The 21,836-nt window shown below is 38.2% G+C and overlaps 2 protein-coding genes across 7 annotated transcripts; one reads left to right on the top strand and one right to left on the bottom strand.

Moving 5' to 3' along the window:
- Positions 1-177: 177 nt before the first annotated feature.
- On the bottom strand, positions 178-11,532 carry LOC116298966 (uncharacterized). 2 transcript variants are annotated; one of them, XM_031707560.2, is made up of 20 exons: positions 11,209-11,532; positions 10,604-10,702; positions 9,912-10,107; positions 9,102-9,342; positions 8,574-8,826; positions 8,261-8,479; positions 7,835-8,043; positions 7,363-7,517; positions 6,354-6,793; positions 6,135-6,263; positions 5,898-6,041; positions 5,340-5,574; positions 4,916-5,092; positions 4,260-4,446; positions 4,104-4,177; positions 3,724-3,857; positions 3,274-3,462; positions 2,314-2,613; positions 1,833-2,009; positions 178-883 (listed from the first exon to the last, which is right to left on the bottom strand). In XM_031707560.2, exons 1-20 carry the CDS (start codon positions 11,267-11,269, stop codon positions 276-278), a joined length of 4,227 nt encoding a protein of 1,408 aa, XP_031563420.2. In that variant the 5' UTR covers positions 11,270-11,532; the 3' UTR covers positions 178-275. The 2 variants fall into 2 exon arrangements, with proteins under 2 accessions (XP_031563420.2, XP_031563419.2); XM_031707559.2 differs by having other exon boundaries at positions 1,833-2,012; positions 11,209-11,512.
- A 2,727-nt stretch (positions 11,533-14,259) lies between these two features.
- On the top strand, positions 14,260-21,715 carry LOC116298971 (neuronal acetylcholine receptor subunit alpha-9). Of its 5 annotated transcripts, none has more exons than XM_089037016.1 (6): positions 14,260-15,233; positions 15,325-15,467; positions 18,079-18,123; positions 18,161-18,205; positions 18,450-18,559; positions 19,809-21,715. In XM_089037016.1, the coding sequence occupies exons 1-6, from the start codon at positions 15,128-15,130 to the stop codon at positions 20,971-20,973; spliced, it is 1,614 nt and encodes a 537-aa protein (XP_088893142.1). In that variant the 5' UTR covers positions 14,260-15,127; the 3' UTR covers positions 20,974-21,715. The 5 variants fall into 5 exon arrangements, with proteins under 5 accessions (XP_088893142.1, XP_031563430.1, XP_031563429.1 ...); XM_031707569.2 differs by lacking the exon at positions 18,161-18,205 and having other exon boundaries at positions 14,264-14,990; positions 15,097-15,233; XM_031707568.2 differs by lacking the exon at positions 18,161-18,205 and having other exon boundaries at positions 14,264-14,994; positions 15,097-15,233.
- Positions 21,716-21,836: the final 121 nt, after the last annotated feature.

Below are 21,836 nucleotides of genomic sequence, written 5' to 3'. Positions count from 1 at the left end.
ATTGAGTTGGTATTCAAGAGCACTTTGAGACTTTTTTAAGTTATATTGTTTGCACTCTATTTCGTCCTCAATATTTTTTTCAGCCTTGAAGTGCACTGCAATGCCAACTCAACCAAGTTTTATCTTCATCCTCGGAATGGCTAATTGGTCGTCTAGTAATGTTAAAGTAATGCAATGCAAAGCTATTGGTTTTTATTTGTCCTTTTGTTACAAAAGACTCGTGACATTCTTTATTAGCCGTGTTATTGCCTAGATTATATCGTTAGTTTTTGGTACTAGTCTATTTCATTCATAATCCAATCTACAAAATTCGTTACCCGTGTGTACACGCCATATTTTCCATAGTGACCGCACCCATCTCCCCATGAAATCACGCCGAGAAGTACGTGTCTTTTGACATTTCGTTTAGAAGGAAGCGGGCTGTTTACAGAAAACGGACCTCCTGAATCTCCTTGGCATGCGTCACCAAGAGAACTATTTTTCTGCCCAGCACAGAACATGTTGGGTGTAATGATGTAAGCTGGATGAGACGCTTTACATGCAGATGTGCTCACGATTGGTACGCCAGCTTCGTATAGCCTACGAGCTGAATCCCTGAATACTTTCCTGCTTCCCCAGCCACTAATCACTCCTGAAGTATTAACTCTCATGAGCTGAAAGTCTTGCTCTTTCGTCGGAAGACAAATAGGCTGAATATAGTCGGTAAAGATAACTTTCTTCGAAGTTCGGACTAAAGCAATATCCGAATCATACGTGCGATCCATGGCGTTGTAGTTGGGATGAATTTTGATCATGTCTGCATTCATTGACTGTTCATTACGTTCAGTTCTGGTGCGTACATGTTTACCCAAACGAATCTTGATATTTGACGGGAATAAGAGTTCTGTAAGACATGGACGACAAGAAGATTAAACTGAATTTATTAATTAATGTAGATTAACCAATAACAAAAAGCAAGTAAACTGCGTTCTAATTCAGATGCCAAGGAGCACCTTGTGGGGGAGGGTGACCTAAGATTGGAAAATATATGAGACTAATATGGGGGGAAAGTGGGGGGTGGGTTTAATTGGAAAATATGAGAAATATAGTATGGGAAAAAGTGGGGAGGCTATGCTCATCCCTGCTTTTTTACGTTGGATAGCTGTGTTTTTGCGAGGCAGAACCCAATTGTGCGCCTTACATCGGTATGCTCGGGATCAAAGTCTCTGAGAGGTCGTATTACTCAGGGTACAAGATTGAGTCCTGTCCTGTTTGCCGTCATGGTTAATGACCTTGTGTTCGTCATGGGAACCGCGCATTAAGCTTGTTGATGATCTTAGTGTGCTATAATTTAATATCCCTAGGAATTCAATGTCAGTGATGCAATTCATTGTCAATGATATTCAATCCAAACGCGCAGTTGCTATTGTTTTTCCAGATTCGTCCTATCGTGAACCATTGGTTAAATCGGGCCTTCCTGCATCGTTGGACCGTAGAACAGCTGCTTGTTATCAAGCATGCATGGTTAATCTTGATTGTTTTAAAAACTTTGTTACAGTTAAATTCCAATATCTCTGCTGTTAACCCTATCAATATTGGCATTTGCTTTATATTGGATTATATGTCAATGAGTTATTTATTTATATATTGATTGATTGATCGATCGATTGATTGATTGATTGGTTGGTTGATTGAATGCTTGACTGATTGACTTATAAGCGCATGATCAACCTGTACTTCAGTTTTTTAAACTGCAATGGGTTTGAATAAAAAGATATTATTATATTATTATTATTATCCCAAACCACCTTTTCTCCTAACTGTAGTAATTTTGCATGCGGCTTTGTACTTACTGGCATGTACACAGTGTGCAGCAGTTACCAGCCATCGATCTGTAATGAGTGTTCCTCCACAAAAGTGTCTCTTGTCTAACTTATTCCACAGCATGACTTGCCATGGGTGAGCACCTCGATCTGCTCGACGGCCTCCTATGATACGTGCACGTGTGTTGAATCCAGGCCGACCACATTCTACTAATATAAGAAGAAGAATGGGAAGAAAAATCAGAAAACCAATTAAGGTATAGAGGCTTTGCAGCACGTGTAGGCGCCAATAATACAGCTTGGGCTGCCTGTGATTAGATGGCAGAACAATAAAATCCCTTTGCTCTTGGGAATTGAATTCTTTCTTATGTAAAAACGATTGTATTATTTCTGCCATCTAACATGGCTGCCGTCACGTGATGGTGCAAAGCCTTTCAAACTTGACCGTAATATCAAGGTTGTTCGTTTTTTTTTTTTTTTTTTTAGAACATCCATTCCCATTTTTACTTACCTTTTAGTTTGACAGACCCTCTCACTTTAAGGTGGGCTGTAGCACTAACTTTGCCACCTTTGTTTTGAGCAACACATTTATAAAGGCCCCGATCACTGTATCGTGTTAGAGAAAAAATCAGGTGACCAGTAAAAGCCACATGGTAACGTATGTCTGGGTCAGGTGCCAATGGGGATCCATTTTTAAACCATTGGACCTGTATAGGGTGTGATCTATCTATTGATGAAGAACATCGTAGGACGGCAGCTTTACCCTCGTCTACAGTTGTGTTGATTGGCGTGGCTGTTAGAAATGGAGGTGCTACAAACAAAGAAACAGTATACAGTCAATGTCATTAACGTTGTCCACCGAAAAAAGACATTTACACATTTACACATTTACACATTTACACATTTACACATTTACACATTTACACATTTACACATTTACACATTTACACATTTACACATTTACACATTTACACATTTACACATTTAGACTAAAAGAAATATCACGTGTTCCCTCGATCGAACGTTCTGGCATAAAACAAACGCTGAAGTACAATTCTCCATCTTAAATCCTCACTAAAGGGTAAGGGCATTCTGGATTTTCGATTCACGAGTTGAATTTTACAATTAAAGTTCAGGCTCACTTTAGTCTAAATGTGTAAATATGTAAATGTGTAAATTTGTTAATGTCTCTTTTCGGTGGACAACGTTAATGACATTGACTGTATATCTAAATGTTAAAAACCGTAAAGGAAAACAATGATGACTCATAATCAAGTAGCATTCTTTATTTTTTATTTTTTATCTATTTTATTTATTCTTTTTTTTTTTTTTTTTTTTTTTTTTTTTTTTTTTTGGATAAAATTCTTCCCCTGTCTCTGCTGCGCACCGAGTGATATTTTCTATTTTTTAACAGCCACTTGATATATCTCTCTAAATATTATCATGTTGGATTGCGTAGGATTATATTTACCAACACATTCGGTGACTTTTCTACTCCATTTGCCTGTTCTCTTGCATTGCCGATTTATAGGGCCAATCAAAGTGTAGCCTGGGTTGCAAGTGAATATTAACGAAACTCCAACGTCATAACGGCCAGTGGGACCTGGGGCTGGAAATCGGTTTCCATTGTTTGGACGACCTGGGTCGGGGCACGTGTTGACTATTAAAATAAAAAAAGACATACATGCATATTATCATATTTATCCAAGACACATTGGTCAAGTAAGCTGCTTTGGAACAACTTACAGAGAAAACAAAAGGAACAGAAACTAAAAGTAAAGCTTTCAGTTACTGAAGTAAGCATTCTGTCACTATAGGCAAAACTAAAATATTCTGATACATTTTCAGTTTAAATTCAAGAATTTGGAATTACGTAGATGTCTTATCTTACTAGTACTGACAAACACAGCTTGCTACTTACGGGGTTGCGACTCTGTCATAAAGAGAAACATTCCTTTGGGGTTTTCCAAACCATTTAATATTTCTGCGTAGTCTTTTCCCGTTTGTTTGTCCACACTCTGAACGCCCTCCTTTTCCCAGTCGCTCCAAAACAATCTTCAATAATGTAGATAACAAAATTGTAAAGGGTAAAAGTAAAGTGTTAGTTCAGTTACGTGGCTGATCTTCCAGGGAGCTGACGGTGTGCACTTTATCCACCTCGGAGGGGATACATCTCCATATATCAGTGCTTTGTTTTAAGAGTATTAAAGCAAATTCATGCAAGACACAAATTAAGCTTTATAACACATGCATGTATCTTGTTTAGATAAGATTTCTAATAATAAGTCGTGGCAGGCTCACCGATTGTTGAGAATTCCTATTGAGAATGGATGTTTGGCTTTGTCGCCTCCCACTAGCACACGTCTGTTCCTGCCCTGAAATAAATATATATATATTACTTCAGTTATAGGCGTTTAATAAATGGACTAAAGATAGCTTAAGTGGCATTATAAGTACCTCCAGGTCACTGGTTTCTATCTTGTCAACTTTAGCGTCTGCCCAGTATAACTGTCTAAGATCTTCGTCAATTGCAAGACCGTTGGGCCAGCCTAAACCTCTAGTAACAATGGTTTCTCGAGTCGTACCGTCTTCCAAACTTCTTTCAATCTTTGGAATTTTCCCCCAGTCAGTCCAATACATTTGTCTTCAAAATACAAACAAAGTGTAAAGAATTACCATATATTTATTAAGGTTGATTTATTGTTCAGGGCTTGATATTAGATTGTATAGTATTAGCTCCATGTTGTCGCCAGCTTTATAATAAAATTAGGGAGCATTCAGGAGAGGGCCATTGAATTTCTACTCAGTCAATAAGTGCTGTCATCAAATATTTCATACTACGTAAAGGGGAGGGTCAAGAATCCAACACATTTCAAGGGGAGGGTCACGATTTTATGCAGATAGAAGAAAGGGGCTAAAGATTTTATATGATAGTTTAAAGTGATTCCTCCGGCTCACCCACCCCCCCCCCCTCCCCTCCCCATTCCCGATAAAAAATAAATGCTTGTTTATATTGTTCTTTTGGGGCTATTATTGTAACATTTCCCCCCTCTTTCCCTCAATTTAAGTTTCGTCCATTACTTTCAGTTTGATGTGCGCACTTAATAAATTACCTTCGCTTTTTGTATAGTACTATTGCTCGAGGTTGATCAAGCCCTTTATTTACCAAAACGCGTCTTCCTGAACCATCAAGTTTGGATTTCTCGATTGTTTCCTGTCCAGCGTCGGTCCAATACAGTTCACGGTCAACCGTATCAAGATATAATCCATCTGGTGTGTGTACATTGGACCTGAATCATCATTACACTCTGATTATCCTTCTTGTGGAGTATTGGAGCATTGTATTATTCTTTCTGAGGTTGAAGGAAAAGCTGGGTTGACTTGGTTTGCATTATGCGAGTGTTTAAGAGGACGTATTTGCAAGATGACATCTATATTTCGTTCCCTAAAACACTACCATAATGTACTGTATTGCTAGGTCCCGTTTTCCCTCGACCTCAGAATGTCTAATATAAAGATCTGTAATCATGATAGTACCTTAGAATAGTCTCCTCGCCTGTTCCGTCCATCAATGCTCGTTTTATAGTCTGTCCCATGACGTCAGACCAGTACATACGCTTTTCTTTTGGATCATATGCAATAGCAACAACCTGCATGAATCCTTGTGTGAACGGCATTCTACTAACATTAGCTTTTTGTTGGTTTTCATTGATGACTGCTTTCCAGATGGTATTTTGACTTGCAACTAGAATTGCATACCCTGGAAGAAGGTCTGTTGAAGTAAAGAAACAGGTCTGCATCGCATTCAATTGGAAAAAATATGTTTTTTTTAGATTGACACATACTCAGCTCAGTAAGTTAGAAAACTATATGAAAGGTTATTGCGTGTCCCTCTTTAAATAAAGTTACTGTAGTACTGTATTGTGATACTTTGCTAACAAAACTACGCAGTCTTCTTGGCGATGGAGGTGCTGCTTCCATTGTAAATTGCATGCAATGCCACATACAAGACCTATTGTGTACTACTTTGTGTCGTATACGTATATAATATAAATATAAGTCAACCACATTAAGTTACTGATAATTCTTACTGACCTGGGCAACACTTGGCGAATTTGTCTGTAGGATGAATATGGCAGTATGAACCTTCTAGACAATCAACATGCAAGGGTCCTCTCCCACAGTACATATCTTGACTTGTCAGCGGATTCTTCATGGGGGTCATCCCTCTACAAGGCACTAATGATAGCAAAACAACACTAAATATCATCATTCCATATATACCTGCATGACGTTTGCATGACGTTTGCATGACATTCAAAACCAACTTACAATTGTTAATGCATGTTTTCTGGTCAGCATCCAGCTCCATGTCTTTTGGGCAAATGCACTGAGTCAACAAACCACCGGCCTTGACCTGGCACTTGTGACTGCAACCACCATTGTTGGATGAGCAGCGGTCTGGTTATACATTAAGTCAGACGTCAATCAATAGTGATAGAAACATGATGCCATTGATCATCTACTAATGGACCGGTGAATGAAACTAACCTGAATCGCAGGTATTTTGTTGAACACATCTTTGATTTGGTGGGCAAGCTGACGAGCATGTATGAGAAGACGAATAAGTAAAGTGTCTTCCTATTAGCTTGACTTGTCTTCCAACATCTTCTTGCCAAACCACAAACCCCATGTCCCTATTGACATTGTACACTACAGTAGGGTTCTTTTGGATTCCACTGGTTAGCCTGAAGTTGCCATCTTTCATGAGCTGTCCCCCTATACTCCACGATAACTGGCTTCTTTCTTGCCATAAAAGATAATGTCCACCGGATATCGGCATAGGCAGGAGCACCGGGGTTTTTACTTCTCGGTCAAGATGACAGTCGTACTTGCCGACTTCCAGCAAGAAAAGTGCTCTGGTCATGAGTAGAGATGATGATGATAACGTGTTTTTCCCATTTTTAAGATCTTCCCAGAACATCACTAACCTGCCGACGGGACGTAGAATCAAAAAATTCTTTATTCATTAAAAAGATTAAATCTATAATAGTTATAAACACTATCTAATAACTGTCTTCACCCAGTGTATTACGACCATTTTTCGAGTGTAATTACATAACGCTATAAAATAATTGTTATAAATCTCGCGTTCTGATTGGTTGGGAACGCGTTCTTTATGAGAGCATAAAGTGTAATTCCTATCCAAAATAACGGTTACTTTAATTCGTATTTCATAAAAGAAATGAAAAACTTGCTTGTTGTGCTGTGTGCAAGTTATAAAGCACTTGGAGATTGGCGTCGTGTTTCTCCTAAGACTTCTCTTGTGTTCTGCCAACCCCACGTGCATTATGACTGCACACAGCACAAGCGCGCCTTTTCTATTTTTAGATAGTACACGGTCTGTGAACGGCGCTAGAACAAATACGGCCGCTTTCACTCGTAAAATTATCCGGCTGTAATATACAACTGGAAGTGTAATAACCTCTATGTCTTTTGGTTGTAATAACCAAGCTTCGCGCGTGTAATGCTATGTATGTCACGCAATGTCTGTTATTACCTGTCTGTCTTTTGGTTGTAATATCCTTCGTGTCTAGTGTGTCGTTTGTTGGAGTAGCCTATCAGTGTCTTGGTCCCACTAGAAGGTGTATTTGACGCATGAACACCAAATGCGTCCATTTTTGTCATCAAAACCATGAAAGGTCGTGTTTCAAGCTACCAATAGGAACAAATCAAAAATTTCAAAATTATCTGCTGGAATATACACAACTGGTACATACTATAAGGTACTATAAGGTACGATATGCCAGGTATAGCTAGACACAGTACTATAAGGTACGATATGCCAGGTATAGCTAGACACAGTACTATAAGGTACGATATGCCAGGTATAGCTAGACACAGTACTATAAGGTACGATATGCCAGGTATAGCTAGACACAGTAATATAAGGTACGGTATGCCAAGTATAGCTAGACACATGCAGTGGTTATTATACGGGTTTATTTAGTCGTAATACTGATCTACTTTACCTGAGGGTTTGCAATAGTTCCTTTATTTTCTATTGTACAAGTAAAGTAGAACTCATCCCGCTTCGAGTCATGAAACAAATTGTGTTCATATGCATCGTAACGGAAACTACAGACTTGACCAACTTTCGCTACTTTTCCATTTTTATCGAGAAATAGTCCAATAACGTCTTTCTTGGGTTTGGTAACGACTACTGAAGCCACGTAACCACCTGCACGAGGAAGACAAAAAACAGCGATGACAAAGAAATATTCAACGAAGAAAATTAGCACTTAAAATTGTACACAATGACCAATGAAATAGTTGGTGGGTCAATATACCACTAATGTATTAATACTGATGTAGATTACATGATGGGTATATACTAACCATTATACCACAGGTGTGTATTATTACTGATGTATATTACATGATGGGTATATACTAACCAGTTTTTGGATTGTAGAGCAGTTTTGGTTCTTTGATATCTGCACCGTCAGCCGTGGCAGTGACCGAAGGTGAAGCAGCTCTTTCACTTTGTGCAGCCAAGATTCTTTGAGCGAGAATAACGTGTCTATTCGAAAAATGTTTTGTTGAACGAAAATGGAAGAGAACAAGGTATTCATTACTTGAGGGATTGAATGCAACCGCTGGCCAGCCTTGCTCACCTGAAACACAAGAAAGCAAGTTATCCAGCTTTTGGCATAAACGTTCCCGACCCTACCCCACGCCCTCTCCCAAGGTACTAGTAGATCGACTTACCGCTAACCCAACCTGGAATGCTAGCTGAAAAGTTGAGCACTTTCTTGTCGACGATTTTACCAGCCTGATCGAGTCTAGCAGCATACAAGTGATCTGATGTACCATCATAATTCATGTCCCAGTCGAAGGCTACAAGATATTCATTTCTGTTGGGGTTAAACGCCACACTGTGGTGCATCGCTCGGCCACGTAGAACTGAAGGAATCATAAGAAACGGCTTTCCTTCTTTTTCTATGGCTCCTACAAATATTACCTGCCAAGAACAAACGAACTCAATCACGAAATGAAGACATGCAAACTATTTCAGGAATAATGAGGCTTTGCGCATGCTCTGAAGTTTGGCGGGAAACTCGTGGACGCGTCGTGTTTATGGATAAAGCACTTAGCACATAACAACAACGTTTATATAATATGTGTTACTGGAACCTGGCTTTCTAGCGCAACTCCTGGCACAGTAGTTTTGCAGAGACCGGCCCCAAGTGGATTTGTTCATTCGTTAATACACCCCCTTTGTTAAACATTAATTACCTTTTTAGCAGCGACCCTCGTCTGTTCCCTTCCTTTGCCGTCCACAATCGTGACAGCATAGAACCAGTTCGCCATAGGTGGTGGATAAAAATCTATCCAACGTCTATTATCGACTGCACGAAGTCTTGGATCCGTTACTCCAGACGCATGAGGTGCCATACCCGTGACGTCACTGAAGAATGAGTTACTGCGATACACGTTGAAATGTTTGAACTCAGAGCTGACGTATTGGAGTTTGGCGCTTAAGATACAAACAAAACATTAGTGTTATCCTGGAATTCCATTTTAAATAGCCACAAAAGGTGTATTCTGATCTAGCTTCAATGCATGGTTCCGACTCAGACAATAGCGAATCAATCACCGTGCAGCAGTTTTCCCAGTGGAATTTAAATCTTGTCCCACAAAAAACTTCACAGTATCTGTTTTAAAGAGTGCTACGAGGATTACGTGGCAATATTCTTTTATTATCAAAGGATAGTAAAGAATTGAAATAATTTGTGATCAATTTTCCGCGCTCAGATATTTAAATCTTGAGATATTTTGGATAAAGCGCATTTGATCATATTCTTAGTGTTAATTTGCGCTTTATAAATATTAAAATTTAAAATTTAAAATTTGTTAGGCTCGTAAAATATAGCAAAAGTAACTATGGAACCGAAACCATGAATACAAAAATAAATGTCTGATCAATACAAATTACTCTTGCTGTTTAATGTAAGGTAATGTTTTTATCGATTGATATGCATGCAGTTAAGTAACGTATACGATAAGCTCTATGCATCAATAATATGACTTGATGGTGATAGGCACCTGTAAGGTAGAGACAATGCATCCCATTCCAATATGATGCCATTACAGCCCTGACTGGCCGAGAGACCCTGCACTTGTAGGCCACCGCTGACCACATCCCTGCGTTTACGCACTCTCTGCAAAGAACTCAGTTCTGAAAGATGTTCTCCTGAAGAGCTTTTGAGGTCAGCGATCTTTGATGAACCTTGTAGGAACTCTACCATTCGAAGACAAAGAAAATGATATTAGTATTGATATTAATGTAAAGCGCATTGAGACCATGTGAAATGCGCTATAGAAGCACCCCATTATTATTATTATTATTATTATTATTATTATTATTATTATTATTATTGTGCGATATATGTAAGCAAGAGAATATGAAGTAAGTCAATATATCTATCTTGAACTTTGAAGATATACGCTTATTTCATTAAACGTTGTCATCGTCAAAGGCGATAGACGATATTTCATTACGAGACGGAAATGGTTTCGTTGAATACAAAAAACATTGAATCACTCTTAACACTAAGGTTCTCGACGAGAATAAGAAGCAGAAACACAAGTCAATCCAGCTATTCTTGGATCTTGGAATGACCTATCTCCTATCGCTTTTCGCCTATCGCCTATTGTCTATTATCTTTGGCGATGACAATAGTTTTTTTTGAAAACATTTACTACCTGAGAAACAGTTTTAATATTAAATTTCCTACCATTAGAAAACGGGTCAATCCTGCTTGATATCGACTCTTGTATTTCATGGAACCCATGTGATGCAAATACGTGAACGCCATCTAAACCAATCGCTTGGCCTGTTGAATTAATTGAAAGAACAAGAAAAGAAATGAAGCTGAGGTAGATTAGGGCTCAACAATGAGATTCAGGAAATAGATTACTTTCCCTCCCCTCCCCTCCCCTCCCCTCTTCTACCCTCCCCTCCCCCTCCTTCACCGACGAAGACGACGAGATGATGCCATCTTGGACAAACTCTGGGCCAAGCTCTGGGCCAAACTAAAGTTGGACCCAGGCGCATTTATACCCAGATTAGGGTTCGAATATGACTGCTTAAAGTAGATCGCCTATCCTATTTTAGACAAGAATCATTGCTTACGTAGATATGTTCGTACAGCTGCCTTCATTGCACATCATTTATAAAGATATTGAGCTGTTTTGCTGACCGATAAAGTGATTGTATGTGCATCTTACAATGGAAAATACAGACACAATGGAAAATACAGATTCAATGAACATCTAGTGTGTAAGCCTATATCAAGCAAGCTAGATAGAAAGGTGACAAGTTATGAATAAACCAACCTACCTTTGATAAGAAAGATGGTTAGAACAATGACAAAGCGTGCAGTACTAACTCGCGAATCCATCGCTCTGCCTGGTTTTTGTTTGGTTGATTGTGACCGTGTAAAATGCAGAAAACAAATGAAACTATTGCCTGTGGTCTTAAGATTAAGCCTCAAAAATAGACACTGTTTATCTTGGAAAGCTACGAATTAGTGATTTCTAATATATCGCATTTCATTCGAATAGAGGTATCAGATAACCAGAGAGTTGCAGAGTTTCCGGCCTTGCTGAATCCATGCACATCCCAAATTGGGATGCAGCCCATTGTCTGTAATTAAATCTTATTGCGCAATGTTTTGTTCCTTGGTTAATTGTGAATACTACAATGGAGTACAGTTTTTATTCCCTTCATCCCATTTAATGATGATACAAGAAGCATCAAAAGACCTTTCTTATCTTCGGCCAAGTCATCATGTGTCTTCTGATAGAGAACAAAACAAATAAAGGTCAAACATGTTCCTGTGGCCATACAGGAAGTCCTACCCTCCTATACCATTGATATGTCAAAAACAAGGATCCAAAGGAATGGGGACCGATTTTACTGGTACTAGCATTCCCCCTCAGAGACCTGTTTAATCAGTGCTCGCCGATCATCGATGATCAAGCACTGATTTATGATACTGAGTGTCAAATACGTCAATTTACTTAGAATCAATGCAAACATACACGAATGACGAATGTGTGTATTACTTTTTGTTTTGGAGACTGATTTTAGAACAAACTGATCCAGGATTTCCCTCTCCTTTATTGATCGGATCCTGTAAGATGATCCTCCTTGATGATCTGTAATAGAAATAGGAAAATAAATGACGTCAATGCAAAACTGAGGTGTCATGAAGCCTGCGAAAAAAATCATGCCTGCTATTGCAATAAGACTATAAACTATAAATCTGAATTACTGTGTGACTGTTATCAAGCGCGTATTAGCACAATTATTATACCAAATGCCAAAATTGCGCAATAGTACCCAGGAGTCTTCACTGCACTACCCAAGAGTCCTTTACAGACATATGATCCATCAGAGATCCCGTGTGAAGTCTGATTTATATTCAAGTGACAGTTACCAATCAATGTCTAATTTATTCAAAGTGATTGATTGGGGGTGGGGCTGCGAATCACGTGTCGGAAATTAACATCTATGCATAATATTTTTTCGTTAGTTGCTGAAATTCAAGGTTCAGTGCAGGATTAGGAATTACTTGAGTGTATAAACTGTGCATGCATATGGAATATTTGCTCTTTTCGGTCCCAGCCCCTCTCTTTCCTCTCTTTCCCGATTCACCTTGTTTTAAGTCATTATTACTTGCCAGAATTTTTACTTGAAATTTAATGATGCTAGCGCTATAAACAATTATTGAAAGCATAAAAAGGTTTGCTCGAGTTTCAAGTTTGGTTTGTGTTATCGTATAGATTGAGCTGGATTTTAAAAAATAGATGGAACTGCCGGCCATTTCATTTAGACACTCCTATATGATTTACTTAATATTGTATTTATTTAATACAATTTGGCCGGTAGTTTCATTTTTCTTCAGGGACTTTCCTCTGCTAGATTTCAGTTTGAAGGATTTGTGTAGACAGGAATAGGTTACTCAAAGATAGAAAAGTCGCACTACTTTATATCCTATTCAGTGGCGGATCCAGGATCTTTCAAAGGGGGGTTCCGTTTCTTAAAATGTGTATTACTCTCTTTTGTTTAGTCGATGTTTGACAAAAAAAATTGGCTCTAATCACCTAATTTACTATCTAGTAACGGACCAAGCGATAATGACACGACCCAACGCAAAACTACTAATATTTTTTTATTAAAATTTTAATTAGCCGCTATGGTCTGGGGGCCGGCTGGTCTCTCCCCTGATGCTTCGGCTAGAACATTTTTAGCGTAATTCGTACATTCAAGGGCAGAAGGATTTAATCGCCTCCAGGTCCGAAGTCCATACGCCGCCTCAGGTCTGCGGATGTCTCGGGGGTATGGCAAAGTGAAATCGCAATTTTTGAATTTCTATTGGTGGTTTCGAATCCCATCTTATCCACATAAGATTTTTTTAAATCCATTTTTTATTAGATATAAATATTCGACGATAAGACAATCGTTTTAGTGAAAAAAGATTTATTCCCAGTCGGTTGCTTATAAGACAGTATGAGTTCGATCACACGTTATCAGTCATATAAGCAATATCGATCCGCGAAAAGTAGAGCAATGCTTTGCTATCTTTCCTGGCAAAGTTTGCTGACAAAACATTTACTGTACTTGGCTCTCTATATTATATGCCCGCAAAGGACTAGTGGGGGATGCCGTGAAGACTTTTGGGTACTATTCCGCAATTTCTGCATTTTCTGACAAGAAAAATAAACAGCCACCTCAGTAAATAATATAAAAACAAAGAATGGTAAAAAGATAAGAAAATTAATTGGTGATTCTGACTGAGAACATTGGGATATTTGATCTTGTTGCGTCATGGCGCAAGATCAAATTCACAAGTAGTGTGACATGCATAACGCAAAACTGTTTATTTTATAGGCTAAAAAGGGCAGAACCTGCGATTATTTTGACATTTTAATGTAGAGAACACCTAATTCTTAGACGAGTTACAGTCCAACCACCTCAAGCGTGAACACGTAGAGGTCATTAATGTCGACTTTATTTTTGGATTCTTGATTCGAACATTCATTAATAAAAACGAATCTTCAATATTCAAAAAAATTATAATAATTTGAAGATTTGATTAACTTGGCTTGTAGGCTCTTGTTTATAGCGCAAACAGAAGGTAAGTCATTAATATTACATATTCCTTGCACAAAAAGGTGCTTTTTACATTTCAATTTCATATATGCTTGGCTTTTGTTTATGCCAGGCTTTGAAGATTCGTTTTCATCCATGAATCTTTCGAATCGAATAATGAAATCAAAAATCCAAAAATAAAGTCATTAATGACCTCTACGTGTTCAAGTTTCAAGTTTCAAGTTTATTCGCACACAAGTACAATAAGCTAAATTGTTACCAAAAAGTGGAATGAATGATGATACAAGTGGAGATTATATATACAAAGAATTCAGGTTAATACAAGAGGAAAACTAAATAGGTGTGCATGGCTGTTGAAGTAGTATAAACTTTCGAGTCAACAGTCACGCTTGAGGTGGTTTGACTGTAAGGGAGAAGATCGTCTTAGACGAGCTAAACGAAATCATTGTTTTCTGTGAAACATTCCATTATCTTTTGGCTATCATTGAAAACTTCTTCAGCGTACTAAGCCTCTTTGCAAGACACAGGCAACCCAGTGAATGCCTATAGGACGTCTTGTTTTTTCGCCATCTTGTAGCCTGGAAATCCTTAATTTCAAGAGGAAATGTGACGAAATGTGGGGAAGAAGTTAGTTTATTTTTATAATTCCACAAATGACAAAATAACAGATCCAAGAAAGACTGAAGGCATATTTGTCATGGTTCCATGGAGAGGTCAAGGCACCCGTAAAAAATTTCCTACATGACATGACATGTTTTACTTGACAGAAAACCGGCGAGAATCATCAGAGGAATATGTTAAACTGTTCTATATTCTTTAATTGATATCCCCGATGGGCGATCCTTTTGCTTTTGACTGTTTTTTGTGATTTGCTCATTTGTCATTCAAAGTCAGAAGTATTTTGTCTTCCGCCTTGTTGATTATGTTTTATGATATTCACACCCGACACGCAGTCGTGACGTTATGTGATATTATTGTCACAGTGCAGTTAGAGGCTGATTTTTGTACGTACGTATATGTGTTTCATTTCAAGGGCGGATTCCTTTCATTGGTGAACTTTTGTTTCTGTTATTGGCTTCGATTTTGGTTTCATATTTCAGCATTTTTCAGCCGTTCTAGACAAGAAGGTCTGTGAGACAACATGAAGCTGATCAAGCGTGTTCCAACATCATTCTGGAGAGCATATTTATGCTTTTATACTGGAATTTTTGTTCTCTTTTATGAACTGAATCCAAGATTTGTCGAAGGTAAGTATATCCTGGTTTTCTTGCTTCTGAATACAAACTATGTACTAGTTCATGAAAGTTTTCATTTTTTTGGAATTACATTTTTGCTTAGGATCTACTTTCGAAATGGAATCGAAACTTATAGAATACCTCCTGAACGGCAATCGATCCTCAAAGCGAGTGCGGCCTGTAAAGAACGGCTTATTACCAATCAACATTACAATGGACATGACTTTGAGCAACGTGATCGACATGGTAAGTCACGACAATGAAGGATTTGAAACGAGTTATTCACTCACATATACTAATGTATCTATAATATTGATTGCTAATATTAGCATGACTCTCGATCTAACCGAGTTCTAAGTACATGTTATAGACTTCTTATCCAAATCCGAATAAGTTTAGATGAAACTTGTTTTATTTCATATCTTTTCAGTTTTATTCATTTGTCGTGATGTTGCTTTAGAACACGTGCCCCACTCTACACGGCATCATTGAACATGCAGCACATGCAGGACTAATACTCATGCTTATTTATAATTGCTGATACATTGATACAACAAGATCCATCTTATGAAACCGAAATATTTCAGTGATATACCATGCGGAGAGCGAAATATCAACACAGCATTTTAGACAAATTTAATATTTGTATTATATCTTGTTTATAATAAGATTTTACTCAATTGAGCCTACTAGCTATCTATTTATCAATTAACTTGCTAATGTTAACGGGCGTAGGAAGAATGCGAATCAAAAAGTTGCGAGTTGCGAGTTGCGAGTTGCGAGTTGCGAGTTGCGAGTTGCGAGTTCCTGAAATGAAAAAATTCATAAACTACAAAAATTAAAAATTGACAAAATAAACAAGTAAATGGAACAATAAGGTTAGTTTAAATTTGTTAGCAAGATTGAGATCGAACAGCAAGAGCGGTGCACTAAACAAATTAAAATACAAAGCTGCCCAAGCGAAAAAACAAAGACAAAAAATAAGTTCAGATTCGAAAAATCTAATAAGTGCTAATTTATAGTGTAATGAAGTAATGGTATAAAACCAATCACTTTTAAGTTTTAAAAACTTTTTAAACTGTTTAAAAACAGTTATAAAAGTTGTTCATCTCGACTTTGTTTCGGTTATAATTCATCGATATTCACTTCGCCTCCGGTTAATAATTGTTAACTATGCTGACTGTATTTTCTGAAGTCATGTACGTTTTTCAGATCAGTGGTCGAGGATTTTCTTGAGGATTTTCTTTTACAGCGGAGAACGAGGTGTAGGCTTGAAGAAGACGAAAATCATTGCGCTATATATAAAATATATAAATCCCTTTATGTAAACAGCAAACGCCCAGCAACCTGACATCGGGTGGCTCTCGTGTTGCAAAAATTGACAGGCACAAAATAAGTAATACACTTAGGAATACACTTAGGGGGGGGGGGGGGGGGGGTTGCAGGAATTTTGGTTGCATGATTTATATATTTTTTGGCTCAACCCTTGCACGTTTTTTTTTTTTTTTTTTTTTTTTGCGTACAGTTAGATATTTTTCTTCCAGCAGAAGAGGTTGTGCGATATATTTTTTTGTTTTTGGTTGAAGTGCCAACTTTGGAGCCAGTGTGAACCCATCGTTATTACAACCTGAAATCTTCGATTCGTGCACAGAAGAGGAAGAAGACTATTGTTGTTTGAAGATATGTAAACACAACAACCCGACACAGACTGATAGAGCCGTCCCATTTTAAGGAACTCACGATAAGACGTCTGATAAAAGCTAGTATAAGAATGTACATTTGCACGAAGTTGGAAAAAATATAAAAACTTTATTGTCTTTAAAAGTTTCTCTGGTTTTTCTGATGATCAGTAGTGGAAGTCAATGAAGATTTGCCAAGTCGACAAACTCAGAGCCAACGTCGCATTTTCTCGTACTGGCACCATCATCTTTTTTCAAGACTTTACGATAATTATGTACAAGATATCTTCTTGTCATCATTAAACATTGTGAAAGTACGGCGGTAAAATGTTAGAACGTACCGTCACGAACCCCTACATTTCTAAACATACAGTCAATTCAAAAAACGTTGTCGTCGACCAACTCAAGCCTACGCGACTGGACCGAAAGGAACTCTGGGTAGTAATCATTGAAGCCGAGTTGACTCCATAATTTTATCTGACTAGTTATGCCTGGTTTACAGCACGAACCTTCGTAGGCGTGAGGGAAGAGTTGAAGGAGACGTTTTTTTAATGCCTTCATATTTTCGAAATTGTGAACTGAATCATAACTACTTTATTTTTTTTCCCCTAAACCCAAAGACATGCATTTGATGGATCGTTTCTCGCTATTATTATCTTTACTACTAGCGGGAACAATTAATTCAGAACGAATATTTAACCGCTTCAGTGAATTTTACCCATATTTCTTTCGGTCCAGCCGCGTAGGCTTGAGCCGGTCGACGACAACGTTTTTTGAATTGACTGTATCTGCCAATTTATTGCTGTTTTTTTTTTTTTTTTTTTGCTGTGAGAAACTTTTGTTGCTTGGGTTTTGATAACCATGATTTTGATAATTTTACAAGTGTGAAGTTATCGTTAAAGTATAATTTTTTCAACAACTCGCAACTAGCAACTAGCAACTATCGGACTCGCACTTTACCAAGACCCAATGTTAATCAAAGAGATCTTTCTGGGCCGGGTTGTCCAAAGCTGGATTAGCGCTAATCCAGGATTAACTCTATAGGTATTATTAAGAGTTAACCAAGGGTTAGGGTTAATCGGGCTTTGAACAACTGGGCGCTGTCATGCAATGAGTCAGGTATCACGCTAACCTCGTTACTTTAGTTTTTATCGATCGTTAATCTTTCTTAATTCCAGGATGAAAAATATCAGATACTGACTTGTAATGTTTGGTTACGCCAGGTGAGTTACGTTGGTATTGTATTTTCATTGATTTCAGGATGAAGTCCGTCAGATGCTAAGTCTCAACATGTGGATACAACAGGTCTGTCAAAGACTAATAACTTGCATTGATTTCCCTCATATATTCTAACTTGATGAGCAATAATGATATGCCCTAATGATTAAAAAACAAAAAACAAAAAACAAAAACAAACAAACAAACGCTGAAGAAAAAAAACCCCAACAACAACAGAGAACTCTTACAAACTATACTCTACTCACATATAATTTCAAGGATTTTCTAACAAATTCTATTAAATATTATTGTTACTTTTCACTCACTAAAGAACTGGACGAATGAAATCATGGCCTGGAATCCTGATGATTTTGATGGAATCAAGTCAATATCTTTAGAAGCCTCGGATATTTGGTTACCTGATACAATACTATACAATAAGTGAGTGCATCAACTATATATTATAGTTGATAGTCAAACATCAATTTGTATAGATAATCTGAAAAAAAAACTCTGGGCTGATAAACGTCAGGGCACGGCTAACCCACAGATCGAACTCTGAAACGACCTCTGGGCTGGTCTAAGTCAGGGCATGGCTAACTCACAGATAGAACCCTGAAACAACCTCTGGGCTGATCTAAGTCAGGACATGGGTAACTCACAGATAGAACCCTGAAACAACCTCTGGGCTGATCTAAGTCAGGGCATGGGTAACTCACAGATAGAACCCTGAAATAACCTCTGGGCTGATCTAAGTCAGGGCATGGGTAACTCATAGATAGAACCCTGAAACAACCTCTGTGCTGATCAAAGTCAGGGCATGGGTAACTCACAGATAGAACCCTGAAACAACCTCTGTGCTGATCAAAGTCAGGGCATGGGTAACTCACAGATAGAACCCTGAAACAACCTCTGTGCTGATCAAAGTCAGGGCATGGGTAACTCACAGATAGAACTCTGAAACAACCTCTGTGCTGATCTAAGTCAGGACATGGGTAACTCACAGATAGAACCCTGAAACAACCTCTGGGCTGATCTAAGTCAGGGCATGGGTAACTCACAGATAGAACCCTGAAACAACCTCTGTGCTGATCAAAGTCAGGGCATGGGTAACTCACAGATAGAACACTGAAACAACCTCTGTGCTGATCAAAGTCAGGGCATGGGTAACTCACAGATAGAACCCTGAAAAAACCTCTGTGCTGATCTAAGTCAGGGCATGGGTAACTCACAGATAGAACCCTGAAACAACCTCTGTGCTGATCTAAGTCAGGACATGGGTAACTCACAGATAGAACCCTGAAACAACCTCTGTGCTGATCTAAGTCAGGGCATGGGTAACTCACAGATAGAACCCTGAAATAACCTCTGTGCTGATCTAAGTCAGGGCATGGGTAACTCACAGATCAAACCCTGAAACAACCTCTGTGCTGATCAAAGTCAGGACATGGCTAACTCACAAATTAAATTGTTATTCAGTAGCTTGTTAGTTTTCGGAAGGAAGGAAACCGGAGAAAATCCTTGAAAATCCTTGACCCCAGAGGTGAGAGGAGAGCGCACCGTGGATTCCAATGTGTTCCACATACAAACCCATCCCCTCATCATATAGAGCACACGTAGATAAACCAGTTGTAATTTCCTTTACATTCTTTTAGTTGATGCTTTACTTGAGGTGTTTCTCTTGTTGTAGTGTATTTGAAGAGTTTGATGGACGTCTGGATAATGTCAAGACAAGAGTTCGTCTCGGATATCGAGGCGATACAAAGTGGACTGCGCCATTTATCTTCAAAACGCTCTGTAAAATCAATGTACAGAACTTTCCATTTGATCGGCAGCAGTGCAAACTGAAGTTTGGTTCTTGGCAGTACGACGTAAAGGAACTCGATCTGTTAGTACCTGAAAATGGAGGTCATTTAGATTCGAACAGGATCAAGAATGGAGAATGGGATGTCCTGAACGTTGAAGTACAAAGAAATGAGTTAGAGTATGGCTGTTGTCCTCCTGTGGTTTATCCTGATATCACCTTCATCCTAACGTTAAAAAGACGTTCTCTTTTTTACATGTTTAATCTGATCATTCCTAATTTTTTGATCGCGTTGCTTGCATTCTTCTCATTTTACATCCCGGTTGAATGCGGAGAGCGAATATCATTTGTTATGACTGTACTATTGAGCATGTTTGTGTTTCTTCTTTTGGTTGCTGAGAGTATTCCACCCACATCAGAAGCTGTTCCTACCATAGGTGTCTACTTTACCTCATCAATAGTACTAGTTGCACTTGCTCTTATCGCCACAGGTTTTGTCTTGAAGATTAACTACATGTATATTCAATTGCCATGTAGCACCATGTCACCGAAGTTAAGATGGCTCTTGTTTCAGAAGCTTGGTCCTGTCCTTGGGTTTCAAGATAGCACGCGCTTTGTAGTAAAGACCAAAAGCTCATCGGAGCTTTGTCCTAAACATCAGCTCCAACGAGATGACAGGATTACAGCCAACCATTCTACGAATGATGAACCTACTATTTATTACCAAAACGGTTCGAAAAAGGGCTCCAAAAGAAAAAAGATATCATGTAACGAATTGCCCAGTGGAAGTGATGAGGAAGGCAGTGTTAGCTTGGTCTTAAGCGAGATCTATCCAGATGTAGAGATAAGCTGCAGCCAGAGGAAATCAATTGGAAGTGATGTTCATGCTATAGCTACGGCTGTGTCATCGCATGAGCAAGACAACACAAAGAGTATGGAATGTCGACTTGCTGCAGCTATCGTTGATCGTGTTTTCATGATCATTTTTATTGTTGTGTTTCTCTTTTCAACTTTTGTCATTCTTTTTTTCCCGTATTTAAGCAGTGAGTAGCCTAACCAATCATATTGCAAGATTGATTTTTACCACAATAATCATTTTTTCGCTTTTCGCTTTCTGGTTCAATAATAATAACTTACCCTTTATTCAAACAGTCATCGAAGAGATATAGTGTTTTTAGATATCATGCATAAAACGAAGAAAAGTCAAACTATAGGTATAGGAAATCGCACGATCACGAGTACAATTCGGAATTTATAGGTACGAGTGATGTTTTGATAGCTTTCAAAATTGGACGCTCAAGCTTTAAGGCGAGTCTAATTTGACTGAGGAACTTTCAAAACATCACGAGTATCTCTACCAATTCCGAGTTGTACAAGAAGATCGTTCGTTTTATTGTTGTAATACACTCAGCCAAAAAAAAAATTTTTCCAATCTTATTTTATTATTTTTTTAGAAGGCCCAGTGTAAGATTAGCTTTGCTAAACTGGTGTATTTTTGTAAATGCTTTCTTAAAAGTTTACTTACTTACTTACTTTACTTAATTAGTACTCTACAGAGTACAATTAACGGTTAAAACTCTACTCCTCTTGTCCAATCAGAATCGAGTAATTTTGTTGAGTCAGTGTGTTTGATTGACTATCTATGGGGGTGTAACAAACAGTTATGACTGGGTCTTTGGCAAACAGTCAGTGTGTTTGATTGACTATCTATGGGGGTGTAACAAACAGTTATGACTGGGTCCCTGGCAAACAGTCAGTGTGGTTGTGTATATTAAACTTATTATTCAACGTAACTTTATTTTTTTCTTGATAAACATTTTTTATCATTCATTCATGTATTCAGTCTCAAAAATATTAGAATGCTTGGCTCATATGTTATGGCATTTTTAATTACGAATAACTGGCTTGATTCCT

This window comes from Actinia tenebrosa, unplaced genomic scaffold (assembly GCF_029948245.1).
Source record: "Actinia tenebrosa isolate PJP-AT-01 unplaced genomic scaffold, QUT_ActTen_1.0 PGA_scaffold4__44_contigs__length_22323623, whole genome shotgun sequence".
Taxonomy (NCBI): Eukaryota; Metazoa; Cnidaria; class Anthozoa; order Actiniaria; family Actiniidae; genus Actinia; species Actinia tenebrosa.
Note: the sequence above shows the minus strand (reverse complement) of the source record. Positions and strands in the feature narration are given on the sequence as shown.